Raw genomic sequence first — 15,239 nt, 5'->3', positions numbered from 1 at the left:
ATGACTAGAGCAACATTATAAATAATACTGTGGTGGTTATGATTTGTTTTTTGTGCTTGAAAAATCAGCAGTTTAATGTTTACTGCATTTTGTGCATTGCAAATTCTCCCAAAGGTAATATTGCTTTCTACTATGTCAGTACACAGGTTTTTTAAAATGCTGAACTCATTGTTGACTATAGCCATCAACCAAACTGCACAAATGTTCTGAAAATTAACATTTAACTACTCACATTTTTGTCTAAATGTTCTGTCAAAGCCCACTCTGCACTTATTTGCAGGTGTGTAATTCATACTTTTATTCAAATGTACAGGTTTCTCATCTGATTTTGTCAGTAACTATTCAAATAAGCTTTAAAAAACCCACCACATGTAATTTATGTGTAATCGTGTGATGTAAACTCCTCCTTGTGACATTAAACCGGCCACATTTACAGTGTCAGTGAGGACACGAGCCCTGAGAACATCATGTCGACCTGGTGGAAAAGGAAAAATAAGTGTTTCGCTTTGCTTCAAAATAGTGTTTCAAAGATGGGAGTGCTCGCAGTTTAACTTCTGCTCAGGCGGTCCGCATCCTCTCAGTCGGGGTGATCCCAACAGACACTAACTGGACTGCATCCAAAATGCTTGAAGATACAAATTCACCTAAGCAGGACGGCCTACGTGCTGCCAATAAAAAGCACACACTGTGCACAAAGTAGTTAGCAGATTTCTGGGAGGAAGCCTGGCGAGAAATCATTTGAATGTTCTGTCTTGGTCTCTTTCTTCAGGGAGGCTATAAAGCTGTGATGCAGTGCTGGATTAAGATGTGATTAATACTGCACATTTGGGCAAATAAGAAGGCCATTCAATCCAAATATAAAAGCTGTGGGATCGGGGCGTCCAAGGACTCAAAGTTAAACTGAGATTGAGGGTTTAAAAGAATGTAATGCAATTAAGGTTATTCCATTTTTGTCCACTTAATTATCTCATATATTTTCTATACCTCCTACTACTATAAAATATGTCACCAACTGGATGGATTAAGGAATTCCTCCTACGCATATTCATGGTTCCTGCAGGATGAACCCGAATGGCTTTAGTGAATCCCTGACTTTACCTGTTGCACCACCACAGGGTTTTAAATGAAATATCACCATAACAACTGCAAGGATTTCCATGAAATCTGTCTCAGACGTGCATGTTCCCCAGAGGATAACTTTGGGGTTTCCTTCACTTTTATCCAGCACCATCATGCTCAGCTGTACTTTTTCTAAGCTGAACTTAAATCATCAAAAATCCTGTGCTTTCTTTACTGAAATCCACCGTTTCCTCCCGCTCAGCCTGTTAGTGTTACACTGCTGCGCTCCTTAATGACAGCCAGGTTATTAATCAGAATCCTCAGCATTTGGATCAGATAACTTGTGAATATTAACTTGTTGGATTAAGAAGAGGCAACTGTTTTTTCAGTGCAGATACATATTTAACTAAACCTGCAAATAGGTATCAACGGGGTCCAAGCCCGCCATTCAAGTCAGAAATGGCGACCCGCAGAGGTGATGCAATTTGGACCAGCAGGTCCACGGGCGCAATGCAAGTCGAAAGGTTGAGTGCAGCACAGATTGCAGTTTGAAAAAGAGTGTTAGTATTTGAAAAAGTCGATTTTTCTTCACAAGTGCACAATAGCGCCAGCCTGTGGCCGATGTACCTTAAAATTTCGCACAGACTCCTAGTTGCAGCACAGTGGTGTGATGGTTAGCACTGTTGCCTCACAGCAAGAGGGTTCCTGTTTCGAATCCTGGCTGGGGCCCTTCTGTGTGGACTTTGCAAGTTCTCCATGTGTCTCCGGGTTCTCCGGTTTCCTCCCACAGTCCAAAGACATGCACGTGTTAGGTTAATGGATGACTCTAAATTGCCCCTTAGGTGTGAATGGTTGTCTGTCTCTGTTCGTCTCTATGTGCCCTGCGATAGACTGGCGTCCTGTCCAGGGTGTACCCCGCCTTACGCACGATGTCAGCTGGGATCAGCCCCCCGCGACCCCAATAGGGACAAGCGGTTGAAGATGGATGGATGGACAGACCCTTAGTGGGGCATGGGAAAGTTCTTATCCGAGTTTGGCGTTAATCGGACTTACATTTTGCGAAGATATTCACTGCAATGTACAGGAAGTTGTTCTTTTCCCAGATCATTTTTGCAAATTTCCGTCATGATCAGACTCTTGGCCTAGGAGGAGTTTGAAAAAGTAGCTTTTGCATGGATTCAGCATATTCTGCATGCATAAAAAGACTCGGTGTAAACGGGCGAAAGCTCTAAAGGCCAAGGTCTCTGTGACTCAAGCCTCGTCCCTCGTGCTCAGCCCCTGCTTCATCCACATGATTGCTGCCAATTTGTTTGATTAGCCGCTTGGACTCATTAGACAGTTGCCCTTTCAGCTTCCTGAGTCACATATTCATCTGCTGTTTCAGGATGACGTCTAACGGGAAGGCCGCATTGAACACGGAGCATTAATGAGAAAGCAGTTCCATTGATGTTCATGAAACACTGAAAAATCTTCTGAGCTGAACTAAACTGCAAGGCACTTCAATCACAGTTCAATTAAAGCCTTTATTTATTTATGGATTTATTTATAGGAGATTAAGCACACAGAACATACTGTGGGCATCAAACACTCTCACACAGACACACACTGAAACACACACACATCTCAGACAGGGATTAGCGAATTGCCATGACACAAGAATAAATTAACATCATAAACACATTTTCAGAACAGCACGGATCACATTCAACACAGCACACATCACACATATCATATCAGCAAGTCCTGAAATGAATGTCTCTTAAAATGTCCTCATGCACCTCCTGATTCTCTGACAACAGCTCTTTGATTTCCACATTATAAAAATGTCTAGTAACACTTTTGTTTCCAGCCTTCCGTTTTTTGAGGCAAATATGTTGCAGGGTCATCTTTTGTAGAAGACAACGCACCCAGAGAGGTCAGAATATATGTGTGTGTGTGTGTGTGTGTGTGTGTGTGTGTGTGCGTGTGTGGAGTCACTGCAGAAGCCGTACAGAGTTGACATGGAGATGGTAGAGAAAGTCTGCATAGGACGCTCCTCCGTTGGGACTCTTATCCTCCACCAGGTGGCGTTGCAGCGCCTCCTCACAGGTGTCGCCCTGCTTCACCACCCACAGCTGAGACGGAAAAACAGACACAAACAGACAAGTCATTTAACTTGACATGACTTTGGTGTGGACATGGATGACAGAACAAGAGGATATCACGTCTAGAATGAGCAATAAACACCAGAATGAGGTCAACCTTTTTTTTAATGCTTTTATCGGTTTCCCCAGCTGGCCACTCAAATTTACACTAAATCTGACATGACATGAACGTGGCATATGGAAAAGCGATACTGACACAGAATCAGTGTAATCAAAGGCCACAGGTGTTGGCTGACCCATGAGGTTGTTGTTAAAATATAAAATCTTTGTCTGCAGCAGCAGCAAGACAACCAGCGGCTCACCTTGCGGGCACAGGGCGCCTGGGAGTTCAGTGTGTGGATGAGGGATCGGACACTGATGGACAGAGGATTTTCAAGCACTGGCAGCTTGGTCTGAAGAAACACAAAACATCTGAAATGAAAACTAAACAGTGAACCAAGTAATCGCCTGGACTGTGCGTGCAACACGTGTCAATTAGGTTCATCAGCAGTGCAGCACCTTAGTGACTACTTGGAAAGCCACTATACCTACTGTACATCCATATAATCGCTTACCTCTCCAGAGGGCAGGGAGGAGAAGCAGCTGGTGTTGAAGAGCTCGACCAGGGTGCATGTTGGGACTTGAGTGCCCACCCAGAGCAGCAGGGTGAAGGGCGCATGAACCAGATACAGACATCTGGGCTCCAGGCTGGCGGCACAACAGCGCAGTGCCTCCTCTCTGTTCGGAGAGCTGGAGCCATCGGTTGACAACGGCTGCAGGTGACAAATAGGTGAAAGTCAACTGGTGTGTGTCGAAGCTGCAAAGGTAATGCCACGATTGCTATGTCCATGACGGTGACATTCATCTACTGGTAGTGGATACTGAGGTCAACATTAATGCAGTGCTGGAGAAACTGTGTTTTGCCATCAATAATCAGTGAATGAACAGTGTTGCCAGGTTACAATTTGCTCATGAATAAACACTGGAGCCCCTCAGTAGCAGTGAGCTACTCTCTGGTTCTGGCTCAAGACGCAGCACGCTCTGCTCTGCCCAAGTTGCAAAATGTAATTAAATACATTCATACAGCTTTGTTATTGGGCATCAACCTCATGTTTACATGAGTATTGTTTAAAAAATACACTTGAAATGTAAATTAATGCTTATGGCCGTGTTGACGCTAGTGAGATGCAGCTGAGACATAACGTGCGTTTGACTTGCATGTGAAGAAACGTGTCCGAGATGCCTGCTTTGGAAAGCGGGTCACTGGTTAGAAAACCTCCTTCGTGTTGATAGTAACCTACTGACCAGAGGCAGAAGCAGAGGGTAGAAGTGCGTTGAGGTGCTGCAGGCGTCCATGCTGAGCACCTGGCAGCGCTGCTGCAGCCGCTGGTGGACGGAGCTCCTCAGGCCTGGCAGCAGCACCTCGCTCTTCCTCAGACTGTTGACGTAGACTGGGAGAACTCGCAGGTACTGAGGGAGGACTAGCTACAGGACACACACACAGAGTTCTTATGGTCAAAATATTATAATTCACTCATGCCGTTGTTAGGTTTTGCGCAGTAAGTTAAATATGCCTGAGGGTAAACATAAGAACGGAAACATTTGACACTTTTCAAATATTTAGAAGAGAGCATCCTTGTGTTTTGAAGAGTTATAAGAGAATGTTATACTTCGGGAAGAGTTTCCAACCAAACCTCACCTGCCCAGCAGACACTGACGCAGAGCAGCAGTGTTTGCGGTAGGACGCCAGCGCTTCTGTTACCTCCGTCTGCAGTTCCTCCCTCAGCTCCTGTAGAGGGCGCTCCAACACCGCACAGTAAACTAGACAGACACAACAAAACACAAATGAATGTTGACTTATGTGACATTTTGAGAAACACTGTAAACAAACGACAGCATAACTACGAAGGCAATGTCTAAGGGCTGCTAATATTTTGGCATTTTAAGTAGTATATACAATTCAGGTTTCGAGGGGAATCTACCGGACTGTTTCATAACTCAAAACAGACATTTTCTGAATTTAGATTATGAAAACTATTCTCATGTGTGTGGAAAATAGGTTGGAAAATTGTCTTGTTTGTTTACAGATGGCATAATGAAGACATTCGTATTCATTTCGATAATGACAAAAGCTGGGTGATTTTTTTATACTTTTTTTATATTTGTAACAACTGATGCTGATGTTTTACGGTATAAAGCCTAGATAAGGCAGGACTCTACGGTGGAAGATCCTCACTTTTTTTGCAGTAGAAGGTGAGTAGTGTTTGGGCCTGGTACTGCCGGAAACAATCTTGTAGGTGACGAGAGCATCGCAGGGTCAGAGTGTGCACCCTGGTCCTCCTGTCTCCTGTCTGGGTGCTGTAAGACAACACAGCCTGACAGGCAGAGGGGGGTTGATTACATCTCGATGACAGGAACAGAAACATAACAAAAATAGATTTGTAAATTCAACCCATTTCTAATCTAAATGATGATCATGAACACAAACGCACCTGTATGGCTACACCTCTCGTCTCATCCAGGGCTCTGGTGTGTGCGAGCTCCACCGCCAGCGTTGTCCTCCAATCAAGAGTCGCCATGGTGACCTGGCTGGGGCTAGGCCCGGGGAGGAAAAGTCCATAACAGCCGGACACACGCACATCTGGTGAGCACGGGCACAAATAGTGGAAGCACAGGTTACTTTTTTTTTTAAAAAGCTAAACAAAATACAAAAAAAAAAAAAATCCCTCACCTTTGCTGACAAAAACCCTGAGCTCAGCCTTGTAGCCTGTGTCCGTCTCTACGACGCTCTTTAGATCAGTGATGAAACGTTCTCTGTCCAACTCTCCCTGTGATAGGAATTAAGAAGATACCAGTCTACTATGGGACCTCCAACACTCTAGGAATAGGATATTGGCCTAAATTGGTAAATATAAGTATATTTTCGAAATCTTAAGGGCAATTTTTGATCCTTGATCACGTTTTTTAGAGGCATTTCTTTGCATTTTTACTCTTTTCCACCCTTTATTTTTGACACAGAGAAAGAAAATCTCCTTTATGTCGCTCATCTTGTACCATTATAGGAGGAGGAGCTGATATACCTGGAGATGGCTGTAGGTGTGCAGAGCTCCACCTGTTAGATATGGAATGTGCCCCGGCCAAGCCCCGCCCACGTCTTGCTGGGAGAGGACAAACAGGTGAACGCCGCAGCCCTGACTGACACACTCCTTGGCCAATGAGATGGCGAGCTCTGATGGCTGAAAGATGGACTGGGAAAACAAAAGAGGAGAGGATTAACTCAGCCATGAAAATGTCTTTATACTTCGTACACAAAGGCTGCTGTCGTTTTATCCTCACACCTGTACCTTTGGTTTGTTGGAGCCAAAGAACCCTGGGGATGAGTTTGTGTGTCCCATCTCTATCAGAGGGGCAGTATGAAAGATCAGCAGCTTGCCAGGACAACTCAGGGCCTAGAAACAAACATTATAAACTGTTTAAATCACATCATATGTCACGGACAACAGTGAAGAGAGGATGTGGTTATTGTGGAAAAAGAACCATCTCTGCCACTAAGCACTGACAGCTGGCAAAATAATAAGCCACAATAAATACCGGCGAAATGTTCAATAAACTTGAAGGGAACCCTTCAAAGTCTGAGCAGTGATTACTGACCTGCAGTATGGCGAGCCCCGCTTTGATGGGCAGCTCCATGGGGACTCCACTCGAGTCATCACACTCTGGACTCAACTGAGGGATGAGCTGTAACACACTACAAACCCAGGCAACACACAGATAATGATCACTTCACGCCAAATAATTGATTCCAAAAAAATATTCAATTACTTAATGCAAAAAATGTCACTTTTATTTGCAAGTATTTGTTACTTTCTGGACACAAACAACATTTTATTTTCAAAGCACAGAGCATATTAAATTGACAATGCCGGCTTTTAACAGTTCACGAGATTTCAGTGATTCAAAATGTATGAAGTGTCATCATCTTCTAAACCACTGCCATATGCTTTCTAGCCGAGAGCTTGTCATTTGTTTGGATTTGAATACATTAGAAACACGACTGGGAAGCAACAAAGTGATTTAACATCAGCCTTTAAAAAGTGATGTATGAGTCCACACTTCTGTTACCTGTCGATGCTGTCTATGCAGTCTTTCAGGGACACTAGAAGCCCCTCCCTCACAGGAAGCTGCAGGTCTTCTGTCTCGGTGATGACCAGCATGTGCGGGCGGGACAGGGCGGGGCTGAGATCGTACAGGTGGATCCTACTGTCATAGGTCATCAGACCAACACGGACGTCTGACGAGGCAGCACCATCCTCCCTACACAGATGAAACTACTATGGACCATTGTCCCCATTTTCACAGTACTTCCGAGCAGATTGTGAAAAGGTGCGTGTGTGTGTGTGCATGTATTATTGGTTAGCGTGGTTTACCTCATCAGAGAGGTGAGCAGAGCAAGTATTTGTTGTGTTGCGAACTCCAAATGTCCTCCTCCCACCGCTGACGCAGACACATCTATGGCTAAAAGCAGTACAGCAGGTTCACCCTGAAATAAATTACCACTGTTCACACAAACGTGGCATCTTCCCCACAAAATTATGAGACTACCAAAGGTTTTAGAGGGGCACCAATTATGTAAACAGTCCAACTTTTAAGTCATTTTTGAAGTTACGTTAAAACATTGACTGAATTCCAGTTATTGCCTCGTTACAGTTACACACTTGTCCTTCTCTACATCAAATTATGGCTGCATCTGCAACTACTATGGCCAAACCGCCAAAATATTACATTTACAATTATATTAAATGTGTCTCACATTTAAGGAGCTAGAATCAGCAAACAATTGGTATTACTGCTTGATAAATGTCCTATAAATTTAATGATTCCTCAGAAATGGTACGCCCCACATAAAAACCTGTCCATAACCTGCGTCCCACCACACACACACACACACACACACACACACACACACACACACACACACACACACACACACACACACACACACACACACACACACACACCGATGCTTAACGAAGCCCATATGCAAACATGCAAACCAATCTAACAATTGCAGAAGGTGAAACTAACCTTCTGAGAATTAAGTATCTCATACGACCCCATGCTGAGTTCCGGCCTCTTGTCTTTATCCACCCGAACCCCCTCCACCCCTTTGGTGGGTTGGTAGTGTTGCCACGGCACTGAGACACAAGAGAGGGGAGACAAACTGTCACTGCATGTAAAAAGGAAACAACAACAAAAGGAAACAACAATGGGCTTTTTCTGACCAGAAAATGTTATTTTTATCCTTTCACTGGGAGCACAGTTATCTCATAGGTAGTCCCCTTAACCGGCTAAAATTCCACTCCAAAACAAGACAAAATGCAATAAAATCTGGGAAATATTCATTTAAATGATCTGCCAACAGGACTATTAAATGATCTGCCAATAGGACTATTAAACTTGCTAGGATTTTTAAAAACAAATAAAAATATCTAGTCTCAAAGAACCCACAGATAAAACTGGTGCAGTTTTTTTCTCAATATGTAGGAAAATGTGCTTAAATATAGAAAATGCTAAAGCCATTGTGTTTCCAAGTGGCTATACTTAGTAACTCAATTTTAAAACCTGAAAACCACTGCTGCACTAACAACAGGAATATTGGTCTGAATATATTCATTCATTCATTCATCTTCAACCGCTTATCCCGGGGTCGGGGTCGCGGGGGTGCTGGAGCCGATCTCAGCTGACATTGGGCGTGAGGCGGGGTACACCCTGGACAGGACGCCACTCTATCACAGGGCACATAGAGACGTACAGAGACAGACAACCATTCACACCTACGGACAATTTTAGAGTCATCAATTAACCTAACACATGCATGTCTTTGGATTGTGGGAGGAAACCGGAGTACCCGGAGGAAACCCACGCCGACACGGGGAGAACATGCAAACTCCGCACAGAAAGGCCGAGGCCGGGATGCGTACCTGCGACCTTCTTGCTGTGAGGCGGTAGTGCTAACCACTACACCACCAGAAAGATAATTTTCTTTTTCAATATGTAGGAAACTAATGTGCTTAAACTTAGCAAATGCTAGTGCCATCACCTTGAAATGAGGCTATATGTTTAGAAATTAAACAAGTACACTCAGTTTGGTCATTACCTGTTCTTAATATGTGACGAGATGAAAAGGATAAGATGCCGCCAAGTTATTATAAGTTATTAAGATAGTTCAGGACAAAAAAAGCTTGAAACACATGAACTGCTCTAACACAACAAGTATACGGTATGTTGCCTTTCTGCAGTGTGGGTATGATAATTACCTTGATAGTCAATGTTAAATATTACCTTCACTGAGTTTACCACAGAAGGGGCAGTAAAACCTCTGACCGCAGTCCTGCCAGCCCATCGACGGGCACATTGAGGCTCCGCAACCACCGCAACCCATAACACACTCTGGCTCGTTACACACTGGCAGGGGCTTCTAGTGGCAACAAAATACACACACACACACACACACACACACACACACACACTTCTGTATAAATACATGTTTGTACCTCCACAGAAAACTTTGTGTAATTGTAGCGTTACAAAATGGCTTACTTTCCATGCAAACATCACCCTATATATTTCATGTTTTTCCACTTGTTTTATTTTTGCTGTTATTGTTACTATGGTTTATTTAGTAGACTAAAAACTGACCTCTTCAGAATTTTGCTTTGCCAGAGGGGTGACCAGAGCTCCCAGTGGCAGACGGCTGAGCAGGGCTGTCTGACCTTCGCAGGGCACACAGTACGAGGCGGAGCGGATGGCGAAAGGACTCGCGTTACCTTGAGTTCAACCGAGACAAGGTGAGGAATGACATGAAGGTTGGCTTAACGGGTTATTAAAATTGTGACAGGAGGGGCTTGAGGAGGAAAAACTGGCACACCAACACCTCAAAATATTATATTCGGAAAAAAAACACTATAAAACACTCAAAATGAACAATTTCAGTACAGACGGGAGTTGTCATATCCTTTCTGCCAATAAGGTGAACACTGGCATCATTTAGAAAGCACAAACTAAACTTGAGACAAGCCAATGTAAGCATCACATGGAGGTTTTCCAAGGTAGGTCTCCATTGTCCTTAGATTAAATATGCTTGTGCTAAAATTCCCCCTCTTGTTTGACTAATGTCTGATTTACCTAAATCAATAATGCATGTAAAAATCTGTCACCGTACTTAACACTATTCACTGTGCAAGGAGTAAAAGGGACATTTCAGTCAGGTAAAGTACAGTATGCCATCTGGATCAATCGTACTGGTTTGAATACTTTATTACGGGCAGTGTTTTGTAATGTGTTTGTTTACCCCTGTCCTCTACGATACAGGAAGTAGTTGCCAGAGGAGGAAGACGGGAAAAATGCTCTGATACGAAGACCTTGCCCTCCCACTCTGCCCTGTCCTCTGCAATCACCTTTACCTGAGACAGATAGAAGGGGACAGGGGTCTAACCTTATATGGTAAAGTTTCACAATGGATAAACAGATACAGATCTGTATTCATGCAATAGTGAAATCAACAAATATTAGATTATTAATTATCACAAAATCTGTTAACAATGATTCCTGGAATGAAGTTCATCTTATTGTCAAAGAAACACAGTATATATCAGTAGTTTTGTTGTACTTCGAGTTAAAAATAAAAATAGATAGAGTCAGAAATCACTAAAGCAAACAGTAGAGCCTTTACTTGCCACACAGTGTGCTTTTTCAAGGGAAATACACATCAGCAACGTATGTGTGTCGCCCTTAAAGGCGGAGTCTGCCATTCTGGAGAAAGTCTGTTGGTTATTGAACTCAACACACGTTATTGAACCCCCTCAGTGCACAGAGAACAGGACAGCTCACAGGCCGGAGATATTTGACTTGACAAAGGGTGCATGGGAGTAGAATCGCAGACTCCACCTTTAAGAAGCTGAGCAGGAAATAGTCTTTGTCAGAAGTCAGACAATAAAAAAAGATGTGATGAGAAAGAATGAAAGAACTTACCACACTGGGCAGGAGCTCTGGGTCCAGGCCATAACGAGACTCAGAGTTAGGAGACTGCAGAGAGAAAAGTGAACGACTCGTTGTCAAAACCATGACATCATATATATGACATCACTACTTATTTGGTAGTCTTTAGTTTTTCTAAAACAGTAATATTGAGTCTAAAAAAAACATTCTGATTCAGGTTTTAGCTTTTCCAGTGTGTGGATTTGCTGCCGTCTTCTGTTTTATGAGAAGAAGACATGTAACCTGAATATCTTTGGGTCTTGGACTGTTGGCTAAAAAATGCAACACATTGGAGAATATCGTCTTGGAACCTGGGAAACTGTGAGGAGCATTTATTTCTATTTTGTTCCATTTTTTTTAGGCCAAAAGATCTTAAATCGATTGAGAAAATAATCTGCAGATTTATCCAGAGGAAATCATCATTCGTGTCAGTCATCATTTCTACTTTAAAGGGTTTTAATGATGTTACCGTATTTTCCCACCTGTGGCGTGATGTTCCGGTCCTGTGAAGCTGCATTGGGAACAAACTCATTTGTGGTTCCTGAGGAAAAATAAATGAGTTATTCAATGGAGAAAAGATCGAGACTGGTGTATTATATTCAGAACTTCTGTTTTTGTTCAGACTGCAACACTTGTTTGGGAGAATTAAAGGTGTACTTTGGAAAGTTTGTTGGTCGTGTACATGCTGGATGATGGGCCTACCCTGTGGTGCTGTTTATAGATGGTTGAGAAATGTGTTTTTTAAAGGGTCACTGGTGTGTAGATAGTATTTATTTTCTGAATTTGGAATCTGATCAGCTCTTCGCAACAACTGACATATTACTTCCCTCTTGAGTCTGCGGCAAGTGTCCACTGAGGCTGCTGTTGGACAGGAGACGTGGGTGAGGCATGATTGTGTGTGTATCCAACAGAGGAGTCCACATTTGCCCTCTCAAATGCAGGCTGCGGTGTACACTGTGGACTGTTGTTTACACTGAATGATGGAGGGATAATGGGCAGGTGTTTTTGATGTGGTGACTGAGGTCCATTCAGTGAACCATGGTGTGTGTATGAGAGCTGGAACGGGGAAGATATACCTTGGTAAGGGCTGTAGGGGGAGTAAAATGGCATTTGTTGGAGCTTGAAAGGCTGTGGCCCCTCCTTTAAAAGAGGGAGAGAACATGGAGGTATATTTCTTCGCTGGCCTGCAGCTGGATCCACACTCTGCTGAGCATTATTAGCATAAAGCGTGCCGGGAGGAGGGTTGTTTCTGGATGAAAAGTCGGTGAGATCGCTCTGGCAGCCGTGGTCGGAGGCCTGCAGGTGCTCTTCGTAGCAGGGTCTCTGGTCAGAAGGAGAGCTCAGGCTGAGATGTTGAAAGCTGGGCAGAGGGTTGCAGGGGGGTCCTTGAGGTGAAGCTGGGGACCAGCCGTTCTGGCCCGCCCATGGCTGACAGGGTGTCGTCTGGCTCTGATTGGCTGTGGGGACGTCCATCCTCCTCCATAACCGTCACTGATAGGTGTGTTTCTCCTTGGAGGCAGGATCTAACGTGGCAACACAAATATGCAAAATTGATATTGAACATATTTTAATGTTAAACATACATTTGGATTCTTTAGCTCAATTATACCCTAGTGGCTATCTTGTTGACTACCTTAATGGCTACCTTAGTGACTATGTTGGTGGCTACCTTAGTGACTCCCTTAGTGACTGCCTTAGTAGCTACCTTAGTGGCTACCTTAGTGACTACCTTAGTGACTATGTGAGTGGCTACCTTAGTGGCTACCTTAGTGACTACCTTAGTGACTATGTTAGTGGCTACCTTAGTGACTCCCTTAGTGACTGCCTTAGTAGCTACCTTAGTGGCTACCTTAGTGACTACCTTAGTGACTATGTGAGTGGCTACCTTAGTGGCTACCTTAGTGACTACCTTAGTGACTATGTTAGTGGCTACCTTAGTGACTCCCTTAGTGGCTACCTTAGTGACAACCTTAGTGACTATCGTAGTGACTACCTTAGTGACTACCTTAGTGACTATCGTAGTGACTACCTTAGTGATTACCTTAGTGACTACCTTAGCGACTATCTAAGTAACTATGTTAGTGGCTAAGTTAGTGACTATCTTAGTGACTATGTTAGTGACTACCTTATTGACTATGTCAGTGGCTACCTTAGTGACAACCTTAGTGACAATGTTAGTGGCTACCTTAGTGACTACCTTAGTGACTATCTTAGTGGCTATGTTAGTGACTACCTTAGTGACTATGTTAGTGGCTATGTTAGTGACTACCTTAGTGACTATCTTAGTGACTATGTTGGTGACTATGTTAGTGATCACCTTAGTGACTACCTTAGTGACTATGTTAGTGGCTACCTTAGTGACTACCTTAGTGACTATGTTAGTGGCTACCTTAGTGACTACCTTAGTGACTATCTTAGTGGCTATGTTAGTGACTACCTTAGTGACTATGTTAGTGGCTATGTTAGTGACTACCTTAGTGACTATCTTAGTGACTATGTTGGTGACTACCTTAGTGACAACCTTAGTGACTATCGTAGTGACTACCTTAGTATCTACCTTATTGGCTACCTAAGTGACAACCTTAGTGACTATGTTAGTGGCTACCTTAGTGACTATGTTAGTGGCTACCTTAGTGACTATCTTAGTGGCTATGTTATTGACTACCTTAGTGACTACCTTAGTGACTATGTTAGTGGCTACCTTAGTGACTACCTTAGTGACTATCTTAGTGACCATGTTAGTGACTACCTTAGTGGCTACCTTAGTGACTATGTCAGTGGCTACCTTAGTGACTATCTAAGTGACTATGTTAGTGGCTACCTTAGTGACTACCTTAGTGACTATGTTAGTGGCTAACTTAGTGACTATCGTAGTGGCTATGTTATTGACTACCTTAGTGACTGTGTTAGTAGCTACCTGAGTGACCATGTTAGTGACTACCTTAGTGACTATGTACGTGGCTATCTTAGTGACTACCTTAGTGACTACCTTAGTGGCTGCCTTAGTGACTATGTCAGTGGCTAACTTAGTGACTATCTTAGTGACAACCTTAGTGACTATGTTAGTGGCTACCTTAATGACTACCTTAGTGACTATCTTAGTGACCATGATAGTGACTACGTTAGTGGCTACCTTGCCTATAAACCGGTAAGCCTAGAATTAATGTTGTGTAAATGTATTTATTTATCCACAAATGTATCTTTGGTATTAATACATTGCATTCATGATATGTATATTTTCAGACATATTTTTGTAAAAATAATCAAACAATATGGCGGACCCCATGTAGTGACTCTGAGGACCTCCTTGGAGTCCCGCACCCCCTGTTGAAGACCTCTAGATTGAGGCTTCCCGCAAGCACAATTTAGCTTTTCATTATTATTATTATTTATTTTAGATCAACGTTAGCTACATATTTGATAACGCCTGTGACATTAGCAGCCATGCCACCAGCAGATGAACATACTAGTTGCATGATGTGAATGCTTGATTCTAAACGCAAATGAATATGAGTTTAGCACATTAGAGATGAGAGCGACCGTTATTCTGTAACGTTACTCAGCGCATTGGCCACAACACAGAGGTGCTCTCTGAGATGTAAACGCCTCTACATGGACATGGTGAAATAAAACGGCCCCACTCTGGATGAAACGATCTTATTTGAAGTAATAAAAGGTTATATACCTCTGGACATCAACGGAAACAGGGGCTTCGCGTGCGGCACTTGGTCGTCAACGTTACCGTGTTCATTTCCTCCTTTGCGACGGAAGCGAAACACTTCAGGGAGGTTACAGTGTCATTATTGTATCCTCTCTTCCATTATATTAAACTGGTGCATTATTAGCGACGTGATTGTAGCCACAATACAACCGGTTACATGTATGAGCCTTATTGCTTCAGCATCAAAGTAGCCAGAATAACGACAACGCATTTCCGCGTGTCCTTTCAAAGTAAAACCTAAGATACTCGGTTACAATAACAAATGGAATAAAAAATATTAAAACCAAAAAAAGTAACAT

At 43.1% G+C, this 15,239-nt stretch overlaps 1 protein-coding gene across 1 annotated transcript; it reads right to left on the bottom strand.

The window, feature by feature from the left end:
• Positions 1–3,032: 3,032 nt before the first annotated feature.
• On the bottom strand, positions 3,033–12,692 carry LOC310945905 (protein transport protein Sec24C; the record flags this gene model as incomplete). Its single annotated transcript, XM_083912166.1, is given in 21 exon segments — positions 3,033–3,173; positions 3,506–3,595; positions 3,758–3,955; positions 4,488–4,667; positions 4,882–5,003; positions 5,419–5,557; positions 5,675–5,823; positions 5,914–6,010; positions 6,263–6,430; positions 6,527–6,631; positions 6,834–6,930; positions 7,305–7,496; positions 7,610–7,722; positions 8,268–8,377; positions 9,525–9,660; positions 9,882–10,009; positions 10,534–10,645; positions 11,214–11,267; positions 11,702–11,755; positions 11,757–11,760; positions 12,043–12,692. Coding segments are annotated over 21 exon segments (3,039 nt in total).
• Between the last annotated feature and the right edge of the window lie 2,547 nt (positions 12,693–15,239).

Source organism: Echiichthys vipera (assembly GCF_963691815.1).
Source record: "Echiichthys vipera genome assembly, chromosome: 4".
In the NCBI taxonomy this organism is placed as follows: Eukaryota; Metazoa; Chordata; class Actinopteri; order Perciformes; family Trachinidae; genus Echiichthys; species Echiichthys vipera.
This window is presented reverse-complemented; position numbering and strand designations above follow the sequence as displayed.